The sequence below is a fragment of the Macaca nemestrina genome, chromosome 2, assembly GCF_043159975.1.
Source record: "Macaca nemestrina isolate mMacNem1 chromosome 2, mMacNem.hap1, whole genome shotgun sequence".
NCBI classification, from domain to species: Eukaryota; Metazoa; Chordata; class Mammalia; order Primates; family Cercopithecidae; genus Macaca; species Macaca nemestrina.
The window spans coordinates 143,167,230-143,190,889 of NC_092126.1; the positions used below are offsets into that span (position 1 = coordinate 143,167,230).

A 23,660-nucleotide genomic window follows, 5' to 3' on the forward strand; every position below is an offset into this window, starting at 1 on the left:
AGTTATCACCATCACAATCCTGGAAAAGATAAGATGCTCACAGACATTTTTACAAAATGCTCTAAGGTTGAAATAAGAAACATGTGCTTAACGCCCCTTTAGGGAAATCCCAAGATTAATTTCCAGAGTATGGAAATACCCTTTGGAAATACATGAAAGTCTGGCTGCAGACTGCCCAGAGGACAGATGCTACCATTCCAAGATACATGCTCTGCGAATAATACTCACCGGGTTAAGCGTTTCTTCAACAGAATGATGAACGGTCCACCAGTCTGAAGTCCATTCCCACGCGTTCCCCACTATGTTGTATAAGCCATAACCATTGGGAGGGAAGGCATCAACCTAAAAATAAAGAAAGGAAAAATGCTGTCAAACTATTCACCTGGTTTACAAAAAGTCTTCAGTGCAGAAATGCAACAAGAGCTTTAATTTCAGAGTATGAATACTGATTTTTATTCCAATAGTCAAAGTACAATTCGGCCAACATAAAGACAAAGAAAGGGGCATTTTTTTTTTTTTTTGGCTTTGAGCTCTTAGAGAATTCAGAAACCTAAAGAGAGTTCATATTAAATGGCATGAAAGTCAGATAAATTATTCCTAATAGAGTTACTAATATTATCATAAATTAAAAATTTGTATCAAACATTGGGTGAGTAGGGGGAGGATAGAAGATACTTAGACTTTCAAAATCATTCACAGGAAAATCCCATTGGACCCAATATGAGTCTTGCCATCAGAGCTCAACTTTCCTGGCCACAAAATGTCTTTCAGCACTGAGAGACCCCAAGTCAGTCAGCTCTGTCCTCTCCACAAGTTTCTGCCAACTCATCATCTTATCTTAAGCCTCAAAACTTAAGGGGATTTGTTTTTATAAAGAAAATGTGAATTCATTATCAACTATATTGGTAATAGAGGGTTTTCAGTCTCTGAAACCTGAGTCTCAGGCAAAGTGTATGTATTCTTCAGCAGAAAATTATACATTTCAAAGGCAGGTCAGACAGTCTGCCACATAATACTGTCACAAACACGGGACCAAAGTGTAGAGTTTTTATAAAAGCGGGGAGAGCAAGAGAAAAAAAAAAAATCTAACTGAACAATAGTAAATGCAGAAAGTTTTGCTGGCTTAATGGCTTAACATTTTTCTCAACATTTTAAAATGGAAATTCTCAAACATAAAGGAAAATTTCATTTTTAAAATGAAAAATATATATACATATATCAAGTAATCCTTGGGGGTTTAACAATCTTTTTGTAAATCCATGCTTTTTCCATACTAAATGAAGTAGAATGGAAGGAATGAATAAACTAAAATTCATTCCATGTGGCTTCAGATGGTTTCACATCTACACATGAATATGGAAGCATCTGATGCTTGGGCAATTCAGAGCACTCCAATCAAAGTCACGAAGCTAGTGTGAAAAGAACTTAATCTGGATGAGTTGGAAAGCTGAAAATTCTCACCACACTGCTTCCAAAATCAGCAATCATTATGGAAACAGCAGTACTTATTCATTGGTTCATTCAGTAATTCCATGCACAGTGACTAAAGACAGGGAAGGCTTCAATGACAAATAATGAATGACCTCAACTAGTTTAATGAGGGAGAAAAAAAGAATATGCCCAAAACTCAAAATCCAATTCTGAAAGGCAGAATGGGATGAGTAGGGTAAGAGAGGGAAATAAAATGTCAGAGAAATTCACAAGAGGGAGAAATTTCTGGCTGAAGGCATTCTCCTTTACAAAAGTAGAGCTGTGTGGGCAGATTTCGAATAGGGCTCAGAGTTCAAAAGAGAAAGAAGAGGCCACAGACATAAACAACTTTTTCAACAATTTGGAGAGGATCCAAAAAAACCTGGTAGAGTAATAGCTGGAAGGAGTAGGAAGGAAAAGAAGAAATTCAGTTATTTTAGGAAGAAAAGGAAAGGAGCCAGGGGAGCAAGTGCAGTTAAAAGATGAAACATGCCAGGTACAGTGGCTCGTGCCTGTAATCCTAGCACTTTGAGAGGTCAAGGTGAGTGGATCACCTGGGGTTAGGAGTTCAAGACTAGCCTGGCCAACATGGTGAAACCCTGTCTCTACTAAAAATACAAAAAAATTAGCCAGGCAGGTGCATGGCCCATGCCTGTAATCCCAGCTACTCAGGAGGCTGAGGTAGGAGAATTGCTTGAACCCAGGAGGCGGAGGTTGCAGTGAGTCAAGATGGCACCACTGCAGTCCAGGCTGGGTGACACAGCGAGATTACATCTCAAACAAACAAACAAAAACAGATGAAACACATGCTGGAGGAAGGAATCATTTTCCAGACTCAAAGAGCACAGGTGGAAGTGCTCTCAAATCCGTCTGCCTGAGGTCCTATCTGTGCACCAACACTATTTTTTTTTTTTTTTTTTTAGATAGGGTCTTGCTCTGTCACCCAGACGGGAGTACAGTGATGCGATCACAGTTCACCGCAGCCTCAACTTCCCAAGCTCAAGCGATCCTCCCAGCTCAGCCTCCTGAGTAGCTGGGACCACAAGTGTGCACGACCACACCCAACTAATTTTTGGAATTTTTTATAGAGATGGGGTCTCCCCATGTTGCCCAGGCTGGTCTTGAACTCCTAGGTTCAAACAAACCTCTTGTCTCAGCCTCTCGAAGTGCTGGGATTATAAGCATGAGGCACCAGACCCAGTGACACCAACAGTTAACAGCTAACATTAGGCAAGCAACTTAACCTATATGGGTTAAGTAACTTAACCTATATTTTGTCTGTAAAATGGGAAAAATAATAGTACCTACTCAAGGGTTTGGGTATTTTTTTCTTTACCCACCTTAAATAATTGGATGTTTAAGTGAGGTAGAATGTGGAGGTCACCACCCCTAAAATTACCATACATGAGTATACCACTAAGGAAAATAAAAATTTTAACTGCCTGCTGTTAAACCAATCCACTAACTAAAGCTTCCTCTCAGGAGCCTCAAAAGCAAACAAATGTATATGAGAATACTCCTGGCACATTTTCAGATGAATGAGCTGATATGCATTAAAGCCAAAACTAATCATTGTGTAACAAGCAGCATAGCAAAATGTAAATTCTTTAGGCTCACTGGGGTCAAAATAGTTTGCTCAGTATAAAATCAGATCTAGCTGGGTCTGGTGGCTCATGCCAGTAATCCCAGCACTTTGGGAAGCTGAGGAAGAAGGATAGCTTGAGGCCAGGAGTTCAAGACCAACCTAGGAAACACAATGAGACCCCACCTCCATAAAAAAAAATATATATTTTTTTTAGAGATGGAGTCTCTGTCACCCAGGCTGGAGTGCAGTGGCCTGATCTCAGCTCACTGCAATCTCTGCCTCCTGGGTTCAAGTGATTCTCCTGCCTCAGTCTCCTGAGTAGCTGGGATTATAGGTGCACGCTGCCACGCCCGGCTAATTTTTTTGTATTTTAGTAGAGACGGGGTTTCACTGCATTTCCCATCTGGTCTCCAAATCCTGAGTTCAGGCAATCCACCTGCCTCGGCCTCCCAAAGGGCTGGGATTACAGGCATGAGCCACTGTGCCTTGCCCCACCAAAATTTTTAAATTAACTGGGCATGGTGGTGTGCACCTGTAGTCCCAGCTACTTGGGAGGCTGGGGTTGTAGAATCACTTGAGCCCAGGAGGCTGAGGTTGCAGCAAGCTGTGATCATGCCACTGCATTCCAGCCTGGGCAACAGAACAGGATCCTGTCTCAAATAAATAAAATCAGACCTGAAATAATAAATACATGAAATATCAGGTCAGGAAGCTATTTCCCTGTAGTCCATTTCATCATCAAAGTTAAATTCCTGCTCCAATTGACCAGAGCATGTGGATACAAAAGAGCAGCTTAGGTGGACTTGAGATACTACGTGTAAACGATTTCCATAAGATAGAGATCTCATTAAGTCTCATTCTAAACACAGATGGCAGCTGTCTCTCTGGCTGGCTTGCTTGCTTTTTCCTTTAGTCCTGTTTGTCAAATTGGTTCCTTTAGGACTCCCAGTAAATGTTCTAATTTGTTTTAGTAACTTCCATGGCAACTTCTTCAGGTTAATTTCCTACACATATGCTGAACTTCCAGTTAAATATTCCAATTCTAAACATCTGTAGAGTGTCCTTATTTCATACTGAACAACGTGTTTTTTGAAAAGGTACACTGATTTTAAAAGAGTAAATGGCTCTATATTCCTTGGTAGCTCATGTAATTAAATAGAAAAGAAACTCTGTAGCTGCAAGTGCTGTCAAATATGCATAACTGTCCAAGAAAACCTTGTCATGGCCTTTTGCTAAAATGAACAGGCACTTATATCATTTGTTTGGTTCATCAAAAATGCTTATCACAGGCCAGGCGCAGTGGCTCACGCCTGTAATCTCAGCACTTTGGGAGGCCGAGGCAGGTGGATTGCCTGAGCTCAGGATTCGGAGACCAGACTGGGAAACACACTAAAACACAAAAAAAGTCAGCCAGGCGTGGCAGCGTGCACCTGTAATCCCAGCTACTCAGGAGGCTGAGACAGGATAATCGATTGAACCCAGGAGGCAGAGACTGGAGTGAGCCAAGATCACGCCATTGCACTCTAGCCTCGGCAAGAGTAAGACTCCACCTCAAAAAAAAGAAAAAGAAAAAGAAAAGAAATGATTATCACGGTCTTGTCCAAATGAGGGCCAAAAAGGCCATCGCCGGTGTCTTTGGAACAGAGCTCACCTATCTTTCAGGACCAACTGATCCTGTTCAACTGCTGATCACATGGACCCTCCTGCTCTTTGGCTTTCAAAGCGCTTATTTGAATATTTGCTACTAGGACAACTAAGAATTGCATCTACAGCTCCACCCAGGCCCATACCTAGGCTTCAAGCTGTACTGCAGCTGCCTTGCTTGTCACACCCCGGCATGCATGAGGGGGATCCAGGCGGCTAAGGCCCTTTTCCTGCCAGCGTCTCTAGTGTGTCCACTGCCTAAGAAGGCCGAATATGGGCCTGGTGGCCCAGTGCCATCCATTTTCAGGGTCAGATGCATCCACAGGTCAGTTGTTATACACTCCTTAGCAGATTCTGACTTTAATGGCTACTGTCCTGCTGTCTGTAACAACCAATACCTTTCCTGGTGTCTAATGAGCATCCACAGCAGGTACCTTCACTGACATTCTGTGCATCCTGCAGTACCACTTCTGCTGAACCAAAAGTAGCTCGCTGGGCACCTTCATTCCACACCCAGCTCTATACCAGCAAGCCGGGCTTCCTACCCATTTAAAGTTTGAGAAAAGGTTGAGATCATTTTTTTCCCAAGACCTCTAATCAGTCACTTTTTCTAATAAAATGATTCACCTGCAATAGTAGTTCATTCTAAGGGAAACATCAGAGGAAACAGCTACTAGGTTTGATAAGTCATTTGCCGCTACCAAATAATGCATCCATTTCCCATGAGTTTGTGTTGGTTTATTACATATGCAACTCACATACATGGAATTTTATACACATATGCACTCATATACTTATTTAAGGGACAAATACTCTCATGCAGTATTTTGTTTCTTATATTAATTCCACCCTAAGAAGAATAATGCTTTATTTATTTATTCATTCATTCATTCATTCATTCATTCATTCATTCGATACAGAATCTCACTCTGAAGCCCAAGTTAGAGTGCAGTAGTGCAATCTTGGCTCACTGCAACCTCCACCTCCAGGGTTCAGACAATTCTCTTACCTCAGTCTCCGACATAGCTGAGATTACAGGTGCCCGCCACAATGCCTGGTTAATTTTTACATTATTACTAGAGGCAGGGTTTCATCACGTTGGCCAGGCTGGTCTTGAACTCCTGACCTCAGGTGATCAACCAGCCTCAGCCTCCCAAAGTGCTGGGATTACAGGTATGAGCCATCGTGCCTGGGCCACAACTATAATGTTTTAACTACTATAGCTAAAAATAATCTTTCATTTCTGTTAGGTCAAGTGCCTCTTTGTTCTTCATCTTTTCTAAAAATCTCTTGTTCTTTCTCTATTGCTTGTTTAGTTTTTCAGTTTAAATCTTGGAATCACTTGGTGATGTTTCCAATAGCTTGTCTGTGTCACACTTAGAAATAAATTTTGATCCCTGCACTTTGGGAGGCCAAGGCAGGTGGATCACCTGAGGTCAGGAGTTTGAGACCAGCCTGGCCAAGACAATGAAATCCCATCTCTACTAAAGATACAAAAAATTAGCCGGGCTTGGTGGCAGGTGCCTGTAATCCCAGCTACTTGGGAGGCTGAGGTGGAAGAATCGCTTGAACCTGGGAGGTGGAGGTTTCCGTGAGCCAAGATCGTGCCACTGCGCTGCAGCCTGGGCAACAAAAGTGCAACTCCGTCTCAAAAAAAGGAAACGAAAAAGAAATAAATTTTTGGAAGAACAATTACTGCATGAAACAAAAAGACAAATATTTTTTTAAATGACTACTGTTAGAAGGGTTGTTGGAAGAAAATTAGTCTCTGTAACAACAAACCTAGTAAAGGGCTATTTCTCCACCACAAGATTTCCTTTCTCACAGTGTTAAGAAAAAATAAAAATGTGTTTGCTATGCTGTGAATAATGGTGTCCCCTCGAAAATTCATACTGAGACTTAATCCCCAATGCAACAGAATTAACTTGATTTTTTGTTGTTGTTGTTTTTGTTTGTTTGTTTGTTTTGAGACAGAGTCTTGGTCTGTCACCCAGGCTGGAGTGCAGTGGCACAATCTCGGCTCGCTGCAACCTCCGCCTCCTGGGTTCAAGTGATTCTCCTGCCTTAGCCTCCGGAGTAGCTGGGATTACAGGTGCCTGCCACCACGCCTGACTAATTTTTGTATTATTACAAAAGACAGGGGTTTGCCGTGTTGGCCAGGCTGGTCTCAAACTCCTGACCTCAAGTAATACACCTGCCTCGGCCTCCCAAAGTGCTGGGATTATACACGTGAACCACTGTGCCCCATTGGGGATTAACTTAATCCTCAATGCAAGTATGGCCTCTGAGGGTGTGACAAAATCATGAGGGCTCCTCCCTCGCGAGTGGGAATAGCACCATTATAAAAGAGCTCAAGGTTGAAGGGAGTGCTCTTTTGTCTTTCTTCTGCCTTCTGCCAGGTGAGGACACAGCGTTAGTCCCCTTTGGCAGATACAGTCAACCCAATCATACTGGTGCCTTGGTCTTGGACTTCCCAGCCTCCAGAACTGTAAGAAATAAATGTCTGTTGTTTATAAATTATCCAGTCTGTGGTATTTTGTTACAGCAGCACAATGGGACTAAGACACTCTTTAACACGGCTTTATGAGTGTATGATTATGCCAACAAAAGGACGGTGAGAAAGGAACTCTTGTACACCCATAGAGGAAACCATGCCCCAAGTGTTCTGCAAAATAATTCAACCATATATCTGAAACTCTTCCCAAGAAAGTTTTCTAACCTTTGACTCAATTATTTTACTGCTGGGAATCTATCTTTAAAAAATCATCAAAGAGCTGGGTGCAGTGGCTCATGCCTATAATCCCAACACTTTGGGCGGCTGAGGCAGGAGGATCACCTGAAGTCAGCAATTCAAGACCAGCCTGGCCAACATGGTGAAACCCTGTCTCTAATAAAAACAAAAAAATTAGCCAGGCATGGTGGTGTGCACCTGTCATCCCAGCTACTTGGGAGGTTGAAATGGGAGAATTGCTTGAACCCAGGAGACAGAGGTTGCAGTGACCCAAGATTACATCACTGCACTACAGCCTGGGTGACAGAGTGAGACTCCGTTTCAAAACTAAATAAATAAATAGATAGATAATTAAGCAAATAAAATGGCTCAAGGTTGAAGTGAGTGCTCTTTTGCCCTTCTTCTGCCTTCTGCCAGGAGAGTTCCTTCTGGTGGATGCAGCCAACATCAATCATGCTAGTGCCTTGGTCTTGGACTTCCCAGCCTCCAGAATTGTGAGAAATAAATTTCTGTTGTTTACAAATTATCCAGTCTGTGGTATTTTCTTATAGCAGCACAAAGGGACTAAGACTAAGTCATGGCTTTATGAGTATATGATTATGCCAACAAAAGAACGGTGAGAAAAGAACTCTTATACATCCACAGAGGAAAACATGGCCCAAGCGTTCTGGAAAACAATTTGGCCATATATCTGAAACTCTTACCAAGAAAGTTTTCTAGGCCGGGCGCGGTGGCTCACGCCTATAATCCCAGCACTTTGGGAGGCCGAGACGGGCGGATCACAAGGTCAGGAGATCGAGACCATCTGGGCGAGGTGGCGGGCGCCTGTAGTCCCAGCTACTCGGGAGGCTGAGGCAGGAGAATGGCGTGAACCCAGGAGGCGGAGCTTGCAGTGAGCTGAGATCCGGCCACTGCACTCCAGCCCGGACGACAGAGTGAGACTCCATCTCAAAAAAAATTAAAAAAAAAAAAAAAAAAAAAAAGAAAGTTTTCTAGCCTTTGACTGAATTATTTCACTGCTGGGAATCTATCTTTCAAAAATCATCAAAGATGTAGGTTAATATTTATGTACAAGATATTCACTGTAGGAACAAAAACAAAAACAGAAATAACCTGTTTCTGATAAATACATTGGGGCTTATTTATATGATAGGTTACCCAGCTGCTGAAAGACAATGTATTTGTGGCATACTGCTAATGACAGATGAAACGTTTCTGATATAGTCCCTGCCTATAATTTAAAACTATTTAAAATAGTACGATTTTAAATACTGTATCCAGTCTGACCTAAATGCAATATGTAAAAAAATATGATACATATACCCCAGAAACACATATGCTGGCAAATATGGTAGTTAAGAGCATGGGCTTTGGAAACAAACCGACCTGGTTCAAATTCCAGCTGTGCCGCTTTCCAGCTGTGTAACCTTGTGCAAGTTAGTTAACCTCTCTGTGCCTCAGAATGCTCACCTGGAAAATGGGGATAATAGTACCTACCTTACAGAGTTGAATGGACAGTAAATGAGACAATTCATGCAAATGCCTTAGCACAATGCCCGGCACGTTGCAAGCACTCAACAACTACAAGTCATTATTAGCATCATCAACACAGAGAACAAACGGGGAAGAAATGCACCGATATACTAACAGGGGTTATTTCTGGGTGGTAGAATTCCAGGTCAGTTTAGCTTTCTCCTTTATAGTCTTCTTGTTTTTCCAAATATTCTACAATAAGTATTATGGAATTAGAAAAGAAAATCCATTATACAAAAAGAGCATCTGATTAATTATTAGTATTTACTACGTGCAACAGTGAATGCATACACGAAGGGAACACCATGTGAGTCAGAAAATGAGCAATGCCTTTCACCCATGTCTACTGGGAGCCGCAGTTCTCAGCAGCTGCCACCCTCCTGCAGAGGTCTCATTACTCACGGGCGCAGTTCCTTGGAAGCCGTCCTCGCCAGTGTTGGTCACCGGAAACTCGCCCTGCCAAATGTTGGCATAATGCTGGCCTTTGGGCTGCAGTTTGTTGCCCCAGGGGAAAAGTCTGTCAGAAGAGACATAGGCATCAGCCTGTCAAACAGGCACAGGTTTTGGATTAAAGTCAAGAGAAGGGATGCAATGAAAAAGAGAACATTGCTCACTTGTTCTGAGTGAGCCTTTTCAAATATATATATAAATAAATAAAGCTTTTAATCAAGATTTATTTTCAATTTCCTTATAACTTCTCATGTCACATCCACAACAGCCTCAGTCTTGCCCAGGTACTCAGGAGGCCTGAAATAAATCACAAAACTAAAAGAAGGACTTATAGAAAGCTGGGAGAGTAGACCTCACTTTGGACTTATATGGTAGCGTGATCAGGCACCACCACACCACACTTTTTTATAAAGCCTGCGCTATTTTAAGGAGCCTTTCCTAGAAGATGTGAACCCAACATGAGTTTTCTGTCTCATGGCTCTAGAAGCAGAGAAATACTGCTGCTTCAGGAGATGCCCAAAATAAGAAAATGCTAAAAGCAAGGCAGTCTGCCAAGCTCTAAGCAGTGATATGTAACTCAAGGGGGTTGAATTGCTAGGACTTGCTTTGGGGCTGCAGGGAGCCCACTTGGCCAGACACTTGGTTTAGGGGCGATAAAAGATTTGTGAACCATTCTGCAGTGTCTTCTAAGTAATTTTGTGGAAAAATAAGAAAAAGAATTATTGTCGTTACTAACTTTCTAACCAAAGTAAGTTCCATGGAGTTTTTTGTTGTTGTTTGTTTGTTCAAATGATCAACATATTGTCAGGCAAGATGAGACCCTCTATGTACCTATTGTGTAGGCCTCCCCGACAGCTGTATTCCCACTCGGCTTCCGTGGGCAGCCGCTTCCCTGCCCACGTGCAGTAGGCAACCGCATCATTCCAGGAGACATGGAGAACTGGATGATCCGGCCTGGGGAACAGCAAAAGTAGAATGAAAAGCAGCAACAGAACAGGAAGCAGGAACTGGCTTCAGCAAAGCGCCCATAATCCCCCTCATTTCAATCTGTGACACTGAGGTCATCCTGGTCCTGAAGTCAAACCCCAGCCATGCTACATCTGTCACACTCCACCAAAGGTTTCTGACAACCCAGGCTCCAAAATGGGTTACAGTTCCACTGGGAACTAGACTGAAAACATTTCTTCACTTTGTAGGCTTGGACTCCCACAGAATTTCATTGCTATGGCAGATGCAGAGATACTCCAGCTGCTAGGAGGGCCATCAGCAGAAGCTTCTAGCTCCTTTGGGGTTTAGCAGAGCTGACAGCCATCTCAGAGCCACCAGTGACTAACCAACCACAGCAGGGGCATACAGACCCAGCCATTTCAGCCTATAGTGGCTCAACCTAAGGGCCATATACACCCTAGAGGCTCCTGTATTGGCTGGAGCTTGGTTGGACCTGCATTGTGGCTTTGATTTTTCCCTCTGCCTGGTCCTGCTCTGGCCCCCTCCTTTCCACAGGTGTGGAGCCCTACCATTCTGCATCCTAAACTCCAACTCAGCCTCTGTTTCCAGAGAACCCAACCTGTGACCCTTGGCTTTCAATTCTGTGTCTTTCTATTTTCCTCTACAGGTGGCCAGTCTTTTTTTCCTGAGGGTATAAAGGGTGTGGAAGCTTGGTTTAAACACACACACACACACACACACACACACACACACACACACACACACACAGAAAAAGGGGATAGACTTATTCACCCAGCACTAGATGGCTTTGGATGAATTCCCTGCTCACTTTTCTTAAAGTGGGCTACACATTCCTAGTCCATTCCTTATACACCTTTCAATTCCCCACAGTAATTACACCAGGCCTTCCATTTATTCTTTCAACAAACATCTACTGAGTACCCATCACGTGCCAGTCACTGTTTCCCAGCACAGACAAGAGATGTACTCTTCTCAGAAGACCCATTGGTGTTGACTGCATGAATAACATACATTTCCCTTTGGGTTTTCCTTCCTCCCTTAGCTTTTTCCTCTGTTACTAAATTCAGGAAAGCAGATATTAACTGGGAGCTAAGAAGCCAAGTCCACCTGAGAAGCCCAGGAATCCTATAACTTTCCACCTTGAAGACTAATTTCAGCACAGAGGTTTCCAACTCAGGCTTTGAAAGACGTTTGACTTTTGTCAAGGGGCTATATCCCTAAAGCTGAACTTCCTATACTCCCAGCTCCCTGACAATGAGGGCAATAACCAGGAATGTTGTTAAAAATAGTGACTTAAAAATGGCATCTGAAAAATTAGGTTAGAAGAGCAGGTTTCTTGGGCTGCTGAGATGCTGAGTCCTAACCCAAACCTTGCTCCAACTCCAGAGTTTGAAGTGTTACTCTATTTTTGCTTGAGATAATTATTTCCTTGCCACCCTGGAGACTTGCTGACCGACTTGGCTCTCTGTGGTTTTCCAGTTAGATGGTGGCTTCAAAGAATTCCAATCCGGGACTAAAGATCATGTGAATCCTATACCCAAGGCCTAGGCTTCTACAGTGGCAACCTGGCAGGACACAATTAATTATCCATAAGACAGATGTCTTCTTCCTCATAATGACCCACTAATAAGAGAGAATAGAAACAGAATGTAAAGATTAAACATGTCATGAGATTTGGAATAGGCCTCTCAAAAGGAGCAGGGAAACTGGAAAGAGGCAACTCTTTGACAGGCCAAATGAGGAAGGAAAGAGGCCACTAATTAAGAGCCTTCTTATGAGCAAGGTGCAATGTTTGGGTCTTTACATACATTATTTCCCGCCATCTTATTTTCCTACCAATTACAGTTTGTCATTCTCACCATTTTACAGATGAAGACGCCCACTGAGTTCTTTTGCCAGAGCAAAGGGTATCTATTTTGCAATGGAACTTGTCAACTGGGGAAGGAGGGACCAGCCTCACCTGTGCCGAATAGTAGAGTCAGGCCCTTCTGGGTGTCTCCAGTTAGCGCCTTTCACAGGTAACCACCAGGGAGCAGCTGCAACCTCAAAGCAACCCAGAACAGGCTGATGTTAGCTACTAACATCAACTCTAGAAAAACATCAACTTAGTGCATGCAGCAAAAATCTCAATGTCTTCAACTTCCATTTGGGTTACCAAACAAATACATTTGCCAGAATACCAAAAAAAAAAAAAAGACTTATATGTAAATAAATCTTTAACAAAAAAGTATTACTTAATATCATAAAGCATCAGAGTGAACAAATAAATACATATTTAAATGGTGTTTATCTGTAAGAATTTTTTTTTTTGAGACGGCGTCTTGCTCTGTCACCCAGGCTGGAGTGCAGGGGGTACAATCTTGGCTCACTGCAACCTCTGCCTCCCAGGTTCAACTGATTCTCTTGCCTCAGCCTCCCAAGCAGCTGGGACTACAGGCATGTGCCACCACGCCCAGCTAATATTTTGTATTTTTAGTAGAGACAGGGTTTCACCGTGTTAGCCAGGATGGTCTCAATCTCCCGACCTCATGATCCACCCACCTCGGCCTCCCAAAGTGCTGGGATTATAGGAGTAAGCCACCGTGCCCGGCCTTTGTAAGAATTTTTTAAAAGTGCATGGCTAGTCAATCCTCTATAATCTCTAACAAGTGAGACAGGTAGTGCTGCTCCTATTTAAAAGATGGGGAAACAGAGTTAACCTTACAATTAAATGTGAGGCTGAAGGTCAACCATGGTGGTCAGAGATCAAGCTGAAGCACAGAGGAAAAAATGGGGTGTGTTTTCAAAATACCCTGATTAAACTTCCAACCCAACATTGGCTGGGTGACCCTGGGCAAGTTCACTACTTGTCTGGACCCTCCTAGTCCTTGTCTGTGAAATGGGAGCACACCCACCTGCCTCACCTAACTCAGAATACAGAGGTCAAATGAGGTAAGATTGGAAAATGCTCAGCAAACTGCAACTAGAACCTTAACTCCTACTTTATGGTTCTGTTAACCAAAATAACAACAGTCAGTGGTCCTCATTTAGTGAATGGTTTAGTTAGGAACACAGGCTTTGGAGCCAGTCAAAATGAGATTTGAATCATGGCTCTGCTGTTCACAGTGTGACCCAAGGCAACTTATTTAACCTCTTTCCCCAAGCCTGTTTTCTCATGTGGAGATAGAGATAGTAACAGAACCTATATCTTGGGTTATTACAAGGAGGAAATATAATACGCATACAGGACTTATGACTATGCCCTTAGCAACTGAGGTTAATATGACTTAGCAAGCACTCAGTAAAGGGAAACAGTCTCACTATGGCCCCATGACACTCAGTCACAAGGAGAGCCACAAAACTAATCATTGCTGCTAATACTAGCTAAAGAACAGACGTTGCAAATGATTCTTTTTTTTTTTTTCTTTTTTTTGAGACGGTCTCACCCTGTCGCCTAGGTTGGAGAACACTGGCACGGTCATGGCTCACTGCAGCCTTGACCTCCCCAGCTCAGGTGATCCTCCCACCTCAGCATCCCAAGTACCTGGGACTACAGATGTGCGCCACAATGCCCAGCTAAATTTTTTGTATTTTTTGTAGAGACGGGGTTTTGCCATGTTGCCCAGGCTGGTCTTGAACTACTGGGCTCAAGTGATCCCTGCCCAAGTTGGCCTCCCAAAGTGCCGGGATTACAGGTGTGAGCCACTGCACCTGGCCTGCAAATGATTCTTCCAATACAAATACAAATACAAATACAAAAGAAAGTGACTCACGGTTATCCCCACAACAATGTTACTCTTTGATTGTTTTCATCCTTTTGAGTTTGTCTGAGTAGAAGTTAAGGGAGAACATGTTCCTGCTAACCATTACAGCAATCACTGAAAACACCAAGCCGCATTCTTGTTCATTCTCTTTTCACACCAACACAATCAGAACATTCATGATATCTCAATCACAATTTGATGGGAAAAACCAATTTTTAAAATATTTCAACTAAAGAAGGCATTAGGTCCTTAAATGACACTACGGAAAGGTGTTTTATTTTACAGAGAACAGGAGAGTGAAAAGGCATGGCTTCTTTCTATTTCATTTGTGGTGCTGTAGAAGCTCATCTGGGGCTGTTCTCACTGACTGGGCTGTGCAGGTTTAGGTGCCCATGACAGGTAACTCATTCAGTGTCAAGGGAGGAGCTGCAGTGAAAGCTCAGGTTAGTCCACACTTGTGTTTCAGGAGGATCCTCAGATCATTCTCCCAACTCTACCCTGTCCCCAACACTAACGCCACCACCAGAAGGTTCTAGTTCTTAAATTAAAAACAAAAAAGCTTAAAAGAATGATAAAATATAGCAATATGTTAACCTCTGTGAAATCTGAGTGGTAGATACTAGAACGACTTTTCTTCTCATACCCTTTTGTGGGTATGAGAATATTTCGTCACTAGTGATTTTTTTTTTTAAATTATGATTTGTTTATCCATTCTACTACTAATGGGCATTTGGGTAGTTTCCAGTTTGGGGCTATTATGAATAGTACTGCTTCTATGGATATTCTTAAAAGAGTTTGTGGCTTTTGGCAAATATATGTATGCATTTTTGCCGCCAGTACATGGTGGAGTGGAACAGCTGGGTCCTAGAATACACATGTGCACAGCTTTAGCAGAGACAAACACACACAAGCCTTAAACAGGAGAAGGCCCCTGCCATTTCCTACCCCTTTTTCTTCTTCTTTTTTTTTTTTAAATTATTTATTTATTTATTTATTTTTAAACTTTTTATTTCCATAGGTTTCTGGGGAACAGGTGGTATTTGATTACACGAGTAAGTGCTTTAGTGGTGATCTGTGAGATTTTGGTGCACCCATCTTCCAAGCAGTATACACTGAACCCAATTTGTGGTCTTTTATCACTTCCCCTGAGTCCCCAAAGTCCACTGTGTCATTCTTATGCCTTTGCATCCTCATAGCTTAGCTCCCACTTATAAATGAGAACATATGTTGTTTGGTTTTCCATTCCTGAGTTACTTCACTTAGAATAATGGAAATAGCGTGGAGATTCCCTAAGGAACTAAAAGTAGAACTACCACTTGATACAGCAATCCCACAACTGGGTATCTACCCAGAGGAAGTCATTACGTGAAAAAGATACTTGCACACACGTTTCTAGCAGCATAATTCCCAATTGCAAAAATGTGGAACCAACCCAAACGCTCACCAATCAACAAGTGAATGAAGAAACTGTGATACACACACACACGTACACACACACACACAATGGAATACTACTCAGCCATAAAAAGGAATGAATTAAGGGCATTCACAGCAACCTGGATGGGATTGGAGCCTACCCCTTTTTCAAAGGGGAGCTTTCCCTCAAGTCAGTTTATGTATAGAAGTCCCCAGGGCTTCTCTCTAGTGGCCTCTCGGCCCATACTCTTCTACTCTCCTTTTCCTCTCAATTCAATCTGGTTACAAATATTTATTGAGCACCCACTATATGGCTAGCACTGAACCTGATTCTTGGAGGGGATCTACAAGTCCCAGTAATCCTCCGAGTATGATTTATGAATTGCTTGCGCCGTCCCCTTGGTGATGAGTGAGCTTTCACTGTGTTCACAGGAGATCTGGTCAAAAGTGTGTGGCATCTTCCCCCACCTCACTCTCTTGCTCCTGCTTTCACCATGGGAAGCGCCTGCTCCCACTTTGTCTTCTGCCATGATCGAAAGCTTCCTGAGGCCTCCCCAAAAGCTGATACCAGAGCTACATTTCCGGTACAGCCTGCAAAACCGTGAGCCAATTAGACCTCTTTCTTTATAAACTACCCAGCCTCAGGTATTTCTTTATAGCAATGCAAGAATGGCTTAATACAACAATTAATTCCTCAGTTGCAATAACTGGGACAGAAAGTGTGCAATTAATCACCTCATTTTCCTTGATAAATGTCTCTAAAATTCAAACTGGTGGGTCCAGATATCACCTTACACATGTTAGTACTATAGGTTTTTTATCTCCTTCTACCCGCTACCCCACCCTCTGCTATACACACACCTACTCACTCACACTTTCTCTCATTCTAGACACCTGTTTTTCTTTTTTCTCAGGATCTATTCTTTCTGAAATCTTTCATGCTACCCTAGCAACCCACCCAAAACACACTACTAGCTTAACATCATGGAGCTATACGATGATCACCAATCTCAATGAGGTGCACAGTAAGATGGAAAAAACACGTCAACACACTAGCCGGAGCACGAGAAAGAGAACACCACCACGATAACACTATCCTTGACCAAGGGCTGCAACCTAGTTTTTTGGTCCAAAACAGTAAGACCTGAAGCAAGTATGCAAAGATATATGTATAGTAAATCTAGACATAATATTATTTCTAACTGAGAATTACAAAATAACCCAACTGTCCTTGGTGTCCATGAAAAAAGGAATACTATATGGCTAGTTATCAAAATATACTCTAATATGGAAATATGAAAATAATATACTGTCACAAAGGTAACCTATGGAATACACATCTGATTCCGCTTCTGTAAAATGTATGCATAACAATCTTTGTTAGTATCATCAGGAGAAAAATGTCTGGAAAGACTATACATAAACTTAACATGAGCAAAGGATCAGGAGAGTACTATTCGACATTTTTAGAGTGAGTGTGCATCACTATCACAGGTTTTCTCAACCTCAGTACTGCTGATATTTTAAGGCCAAATACCTTGTTATAGGAGACTGTCTTATGTATTGCAGGATGTTTAGCAGTGTCTCTGACCTCTACCCACTAGATGCCAGTTGCATCCTCCCACTCCCACACCAACTGTGGCACATAAAAATGTCTCCAGACATTGCTAAATGTCCTCTGGGGAGAGCAAATTATCTACTGCATTATGATAATTAGGAAAAAAAAGATTACTCTTCTTAAATATTAATATACAGTTCTTAGTAGCATAGTGGTAAGAGTATCTGACCCTGAAGCCAAGCTGCCTAAGCTTGAACAACAGTACCACTTTTTACAACCTACAAGATCTCTAGCTGCTTATTTAACCCCTTCAGGCCTCAGTTTACTCATCTGCAAAGTGGGGATAAAATACTACTATCTACTTTCTGTGGTTGTTATAAGGATTAAATTTTAAAATACATGTAAAGTGCTTAGAAAAGCACCTGGTACAGAATGTTAGCTGTCATTATTACTACTATTCATTTATGTTATTACAAGTTACAATATTCTCTTAGAGCTTTCAAAGAACATATATGCTAATTAGTGAAAATCTACCCCCATATCTCTTCAGCTTGAGCCCCCTCCACCCACCAGTTCACCCTTTTCAGAGTACTGATCAGCTGAGAAAAGTGACCAAGTGCTAAGAGGTGAAGGAAGTGTTGGAACATGTGTCACTTCCAAAGACTTCTCAAGAAGACGTACCATCTTCCATCACAGTCATGATGTGAGAACCATCCACACATGAACTAACCCACTCTCTAAAGCAAGCAGCACTATGAGGGTAGGGCAAGGGGAGTGTATTAGTCCATTTTCACACTGCTAATAAAGACATACCCGAAACTGGGTAATTTACAAAGGAAAGAGGCTTAATTGTCTCACATTCCACATGGCTGTGGAAGCCTCACAATCACGGCATGGTGGAAGGTGAAGGGGGAGCAAAGGCATGCCTTACATGGCAGCAGGCAAGAGGGCAAGAGAGCATGCACAAGGGAACCCCCTTTTATAAAACCATCAGCTCTTGTGAGACTTACTCACTCTCACAAGAACAGTGTGGGAAAAACCCAGCCCCATGACTCAATCACCTCCCACCGGGTCCCTCCCACGACCCGTGAAGATTATGGGAGCTACAATTCATTCAAGATGAGATTTGGTTGGGGACACAGTCAAACCATATCAGGGAGGGTGTGAGGGGTAAACACAATACAGGAGGGATCCACATTCCTCAACCTCTAAACTCCAGAAAGCTTGGGCCCCTGTAAGGGAACAAAACTACACACTTGTCTGTAAGACAGATCATAAGTCACCATTGTGATGGTCAGATGCACAGTCAGAAACCATTTTCCCATTTCACACATGAAGAAGGAAAGACAAGTAATCAAAGTCACCCCACAACTGAGGACTGACAAAATCAGAGGTAGGGCCTTATTCATCCTGCCCAAGTTTCCCTTGGAATGTCAAATATTTTCTGGCCAAATTTAGGGCAAATCCCATCCAAACTCACTAAATGCTTTCCTTTTCCAAGTGTCACTGTTTCTAAACATTTCAAATAACTTGTTCTTGAAATCCTGACTCTGTCTTGAAAATAAGTGCTATTCTACTAGGTTTCGGAACTTAACAAAATAAACAACTTTTAAGAGTCATATATTAGGCATTTTATCAAGGCTATACTGCAGATTGTGACATCTCTAATTCCTTTTAACAGGAATAGTGTTCAGGTGTGTTGTTTACAGAGCAGAAGCAGCAACATGAATGGACTGGCATCTATGATAAACCTCAACCTAAAAAGAGACATTTTTTTGGATGTGGTTTTCCACCTACGCATTCTCTGCTCAACTGAGACAATTTCCAGAGTTACAGCACCCCCTTATATCCAGAGGAAAAAGTACTTTAACATGACCTATTTCTAGTCAACCATCTCCATAGCAACTGTCTAGGGTTTAACTTGAAACAGCTGTATGAGCCAGCCAGTGACCAATTACAATGTAAATAGGACCCATGTGAGTTTTGAAGTCCCCTTGAGAAATGGGCTTCAGAGAGCAAAGACGTATTTCCCACCTCTCCCTGGGGACATAACCAGACTTGTAGTAGCAGCTTAAAGAAAAGGAAACAAGACAGCAAAGGTGTCTTTATTCTTGCCAGAGGTGGCAAATTATGCTTCTTATACACACACAGCCCAGGATAAAATCAGCACAGAAAAAAGAAAGCTCTGTATAATTATGCATACTCAAGTGTAAAGATGTCAAGTTCACAACTTTACAACTGCTCTCTTAAAAATTAAATGCATTGGCCGGGCGCGGTGGCTCAAGCCTGTAATCCCAGCACTTTGGGAGGCCGAGGCGGGCGGATCACAAGGTCAGGAGATCGAGACCACAGTGAAACCCCGTCTCTACTAAAAATACAAAAAAAAAATTAGCCGGGCGCGGTGGCGGGCGCCTGTAGTCCCAGCTACTCAGGAGGCTGAGGCAGGAGAATGGCGGGAACCCGGGAGGCGGAGCTTGCAGTGAGCCGAGATCACGCCACTGCACTCCAGCCTGGGCAACAGCGTGAGACTCCGTCTCAAAAAAAAAAAAAAAAAAAAAAAAAAAAAAAAAAAAAAAAAAAAAAATTTTAAATGCATTTAGACAAGCAAATTTAAAAGATGGACGTCTCTTGAAATGTAGTATAAACATGACAGCTACCCCTATAAAAACAACCCAGGAGAATTTTTCAGCTGGCATCAGTGAACAATGAGAAATTACAGATCTGCTCAAATTCATGAAGTGTAAATAAAACCAGAAGAGGATTTAGCAACTGAAGGAATTAAATGGAGTAAAGAGCACACAGTAAAAATATTTCTTAAGTACCCAATACAAGTGTGGAAAGCTAAGAATGAGGCTTGAATAAAGGCTAAAAACAAATTCATCATGAAAATAGGTAGTCAAGTCTGACAGCTTACTTCAAGTTAAATCCTAAATCAGGTTCCTTGACGACTTAATAGACTGCATGGGAGACAAAAATGCGTGCTTTTTCAAATAGGGTAAAAATATTTATGAAACTTCAGGCAGACTTGAACTTTTGCAATACTTTTTGGTTCAGTTCTTAGTGAAATTCCTCATGCTATAATACACTGCATTCCCAAGGCACACAATCAGTAATCAGCATACTCAAAACATTTCATGTCCTGAAGAGAGGAGTGGAAATTCTAGGCAGAATTTCTAGGCACTATTGAGAATGTGCAAAAAATGGCCCAAGGAATCTATGGACTTAAAGAAGTCTTAAAATTGACCTAGTTTACTCATTTTCAGTTAAGACCCGCATGACTATCAGGGGGCAGGGGGAACTGATTTGGGGCTTGTAAAAAAAATTAACAAAAATGAAAGAAAAACACTTTTTATTACTTAAAAATAAGTTTTACTCATTTTTGTCAAATAAGTAACTGTAAATTGGTATAACCTACCTTGAAAGCAATGTGACAATATTCAGAATCATTTATTTTATACCATTTGAAAGAATACATCGTAGTCATTAAAAATTATATGCTGAAAAACTAAAATTTGAATGTCTACCCTTTACTGAAAGTGAAAAATGCCATTTACAAAAATGTTTGTACAAGCTCAATTAAAAATATATCAATATATAGAGACACCCACACACATACCCACACATCCCAAGAAAATATTAGCAGAACATATATTTAAATGTTTATAATGATTATTTCTGGGTGGTGAGATTATGGGTATATCTAATGTTCTTCTTGTGCCTTTTTTTTTTTTTTTTCTGGAGACAGGGTCTTGCTCTGTCACCCAGGTTGGAGTGCAGTGGCACTATCACAGCTCACTGTAATCTTAAACTCCTGAGCTCAAGCAATCCTCCCACCTCAGCCTCACAAGTACCTAAGACTATAGGCAAATGCCACCACACTTGGCTATTTTTTTCATTTTTTGTAGAGATGGAGTCTTGCTATGTTGCCTAGGCTGGACTTGAACTTCTGGCCTCAAGCAATCCTCCCACCTCAGCCCCCCAAAGTGCTGGGATTACAGGCATGAGCCACCTCTCTAGGTCCTGTTCCATTTTTAATGTCTGAAACGCCTACAGTGAACATATTTTTTTATTCGTATTTTCATTTTAGTTTCATTTAGTTTCTTCTTTTAATGGAGCTGAGGCTTAATTTTATATTGAAAAAAACAAAAGTAAGCAATATCAAATAAGTGTTCATTAAAAATTACTTATATTCATCATTCTACTACAAATTTCATTTTTATATTCACCTTCCAGTTTCATCAGTAAGCATACACATTTTTACAGTTTTTCCAAATTTTATATTAAATGTTTTCACTGATTTTATTAAATATTTTTCTATGTTTTATCTGAACTTCATAATGTTCACTTTTAGTGGCTGCCAATATTTTTGTCTTGTCAATACACTATAATTTCCGGTCTCCTAACATTGAACCATTCAGGTTATGTTCAAGTTTGTCTGTTGGTGCTTTTTTTTGCTGTTATAGATAACACTACAATGAAGATGTTCAAACACCTTCATGTACATTTTTTGCTTCTGCTAAATTTCCACAAGTAGCATCACTGCAACCTAACAGCGTGTCTTCATAGCCCTTGCTAAAAATAATTTACAAAAATCCTCAATATTATTAGATGGTATGGTTAGTTTCCTTCTGGAAAGACGTCTGAGTGTACACCCAAGATGAAGGTATTTATTTCAACTCTAAAAGAAGGCTCCATTAGGTTCCTTACATTGCTAGTAGCTTACTTATAGATCTTTTCCAGTGTCTAAAACAGGGAAATTACAGAAAGTTGGAAGGCCATCTGATTGCTCCTATGTTATTTTTTCACGCCTTATAAGCTCTCAAGCTTCTGAGAAGAGGGGTCAAAGAGAAGACAGAACATAGAAAAGGCATTCTAAGAACAGGAAATTCTCCCACACACGTTGTCTTGGAGGTAAACAACAATATAAATAATCTCATCTATTATTTGTAAAAGACAGGAAAAAGAGCATCCTCAAGGGACAGGGGCTCTAGTTGCAAAGGCAGCACAGGCTCACAGCCTGAGATGATGTACTTCCTACTAACATTAATAGTAAGAGACACACACCTGCAGATGACTATATAACATCACGGCTCTGTTGCTGGCCCTTCAAACAAGAGGCTGGTACTATATAAGCCAATCTCAGCCTATGGCCACAAGAGCACAGAACAAATTCTGAACATTCTGCAAAGCTAATTTCCTCAGGCTGCCAGCCTGGCACATCTCATTTCACCCTGCAGCAGGACACCGCACCAGTGGCAAGATGGTGACTGCTGATTCTCCTCCTGGTGGAGGCAAACTATGCAGGAAACATTTGCATACTTTTAAAGGATTTTAAAAGTGGCAAAGACTTTAAAGTTGGGAAGAATCTGAGAAGATATCTACTGAAATTCCCTCATTGTATAAATGGGAAAATAGGCCCTTGAAAAGTGGAAGATAGTGGCAGAGCCAGGAAAGTAACCCACGGCTGCATGTTTACAATTCAGAACTTTTTCCACTATTCAAGCATTTCCCAACAGCTCTTTCCTGACAGTTTTCCATAAGATGGTAGAAGGTACAGAGAATAAAAGATTTCCACCATCAAAGGAGTCACACTAGTTACGAAAGCACTGGGTTACTCAAAGTTAAACTAATTTTTAACGGCAGGACTTCTAAGAATCTTATAAAGTGTATGGTAAGTCTTGAGTAACAGGACAGATAGTAGGCACTTGAGCCAAGTGGCTAATTCTGGGTGCCAATTTTGGCTCTCCTATTACATCACTAGCCATGTAATGTTGGTTGGACAAATTACTTTCCTCTCTGAGCCTCAGTTTCCTCAATCGGTAAAATTAGTAATCTATGAAAATTTATCATACAGGCTTGTTATGAGGATATACCATAAAAAGCACTCAACATGTAGTTAGGTATTATGTAGGTACTGGCACATGACTGCAAATCTATAGAATAGGTTCATGATGCTATCTACTCATTCTGCAAATACTTGGTGAGCATCTTCTCTATGCCACTCCTGTGCTAGCCCCCGGGGATACACAACCAAAATACATAATTGAGAAGGGAAAAGAGACAAACAAGCAGATGATTTCAAGCCTGTTCTAAGTACTGTGGCCAAGAGAAGCTCAATGAGCTATGGTAGCCAAAGGTGGGGCACCCAAAGTCAGCGGGGTGATGCCCTGCAGGTGCTTCCTGCAGGAGGTGAGAAGGAGGAGCAAGTAAGGCAGGGCAGGAGTGGGAAGGGTGTTCCACACAGGAGGCCACCTGTATTACAGGTGGATTTGAACTAATCCAGAAAATTTGGGCATCAATATTTTTTTTTTAAATAAAATGTACCAAAGATCTTCAGAACCTTAGATCTGGAAGGATGCCAAAAGGTTACTTGATTTTAACAGGTACCTAAAAGCATTCCCTCTATAGTGTCTCTAGGATGAACAGAAATAAGGTAGGATGAATACTGTTCCCTATTTGACAAGGGCAGTCCAAATTTATACCTGTTGATAGTGGCAGGAAGCAGACAAATGCCTAGGCAGATAGAGGCAGGTCCAAGGTGAAACCCCACCTAAAAGTGGA

General features: G+C 41.6%; 1 protein-coding gene across 4 annotated transcripts in view; it reads right to left on the bottom strand.

Moving 5' to 3' along the window:
• LOC105477621 (sulfatase modifying factor 1) overlaps positions 1 to 23,660 on the bottom strand; it is a 114,909-nt gene that overhangs the window by 45,908 nt on the left and 45,341 nt on the right. For all 4 annotated transcript variants that reach the window (XM_071092115.1, XM_011734168.2, XM_071092114.1 and 1 more), the window contains 4 exons: positions 12,343 to 12,425; positions 10,245 to 10,367; positions 9,366 to 9,480; positions 229 to 342 (listed from right to left, as the gene is read on the bottom strand). In XM_071092115.1, coding sequence (XP_070948216.1) covers positions 229 to 342; positions 9,366 to 9,480; positions 10,245 to 10,367; positions 12,343 to 12,425 — 435 coding nt within the window. The remainder of the gene's footprint in view (positions 1 to 228; positions 343 to 9,365; positions 9,481 to 10,244; positions 10,368 to 12,342; positions 12,426 to 23,660) is intronic.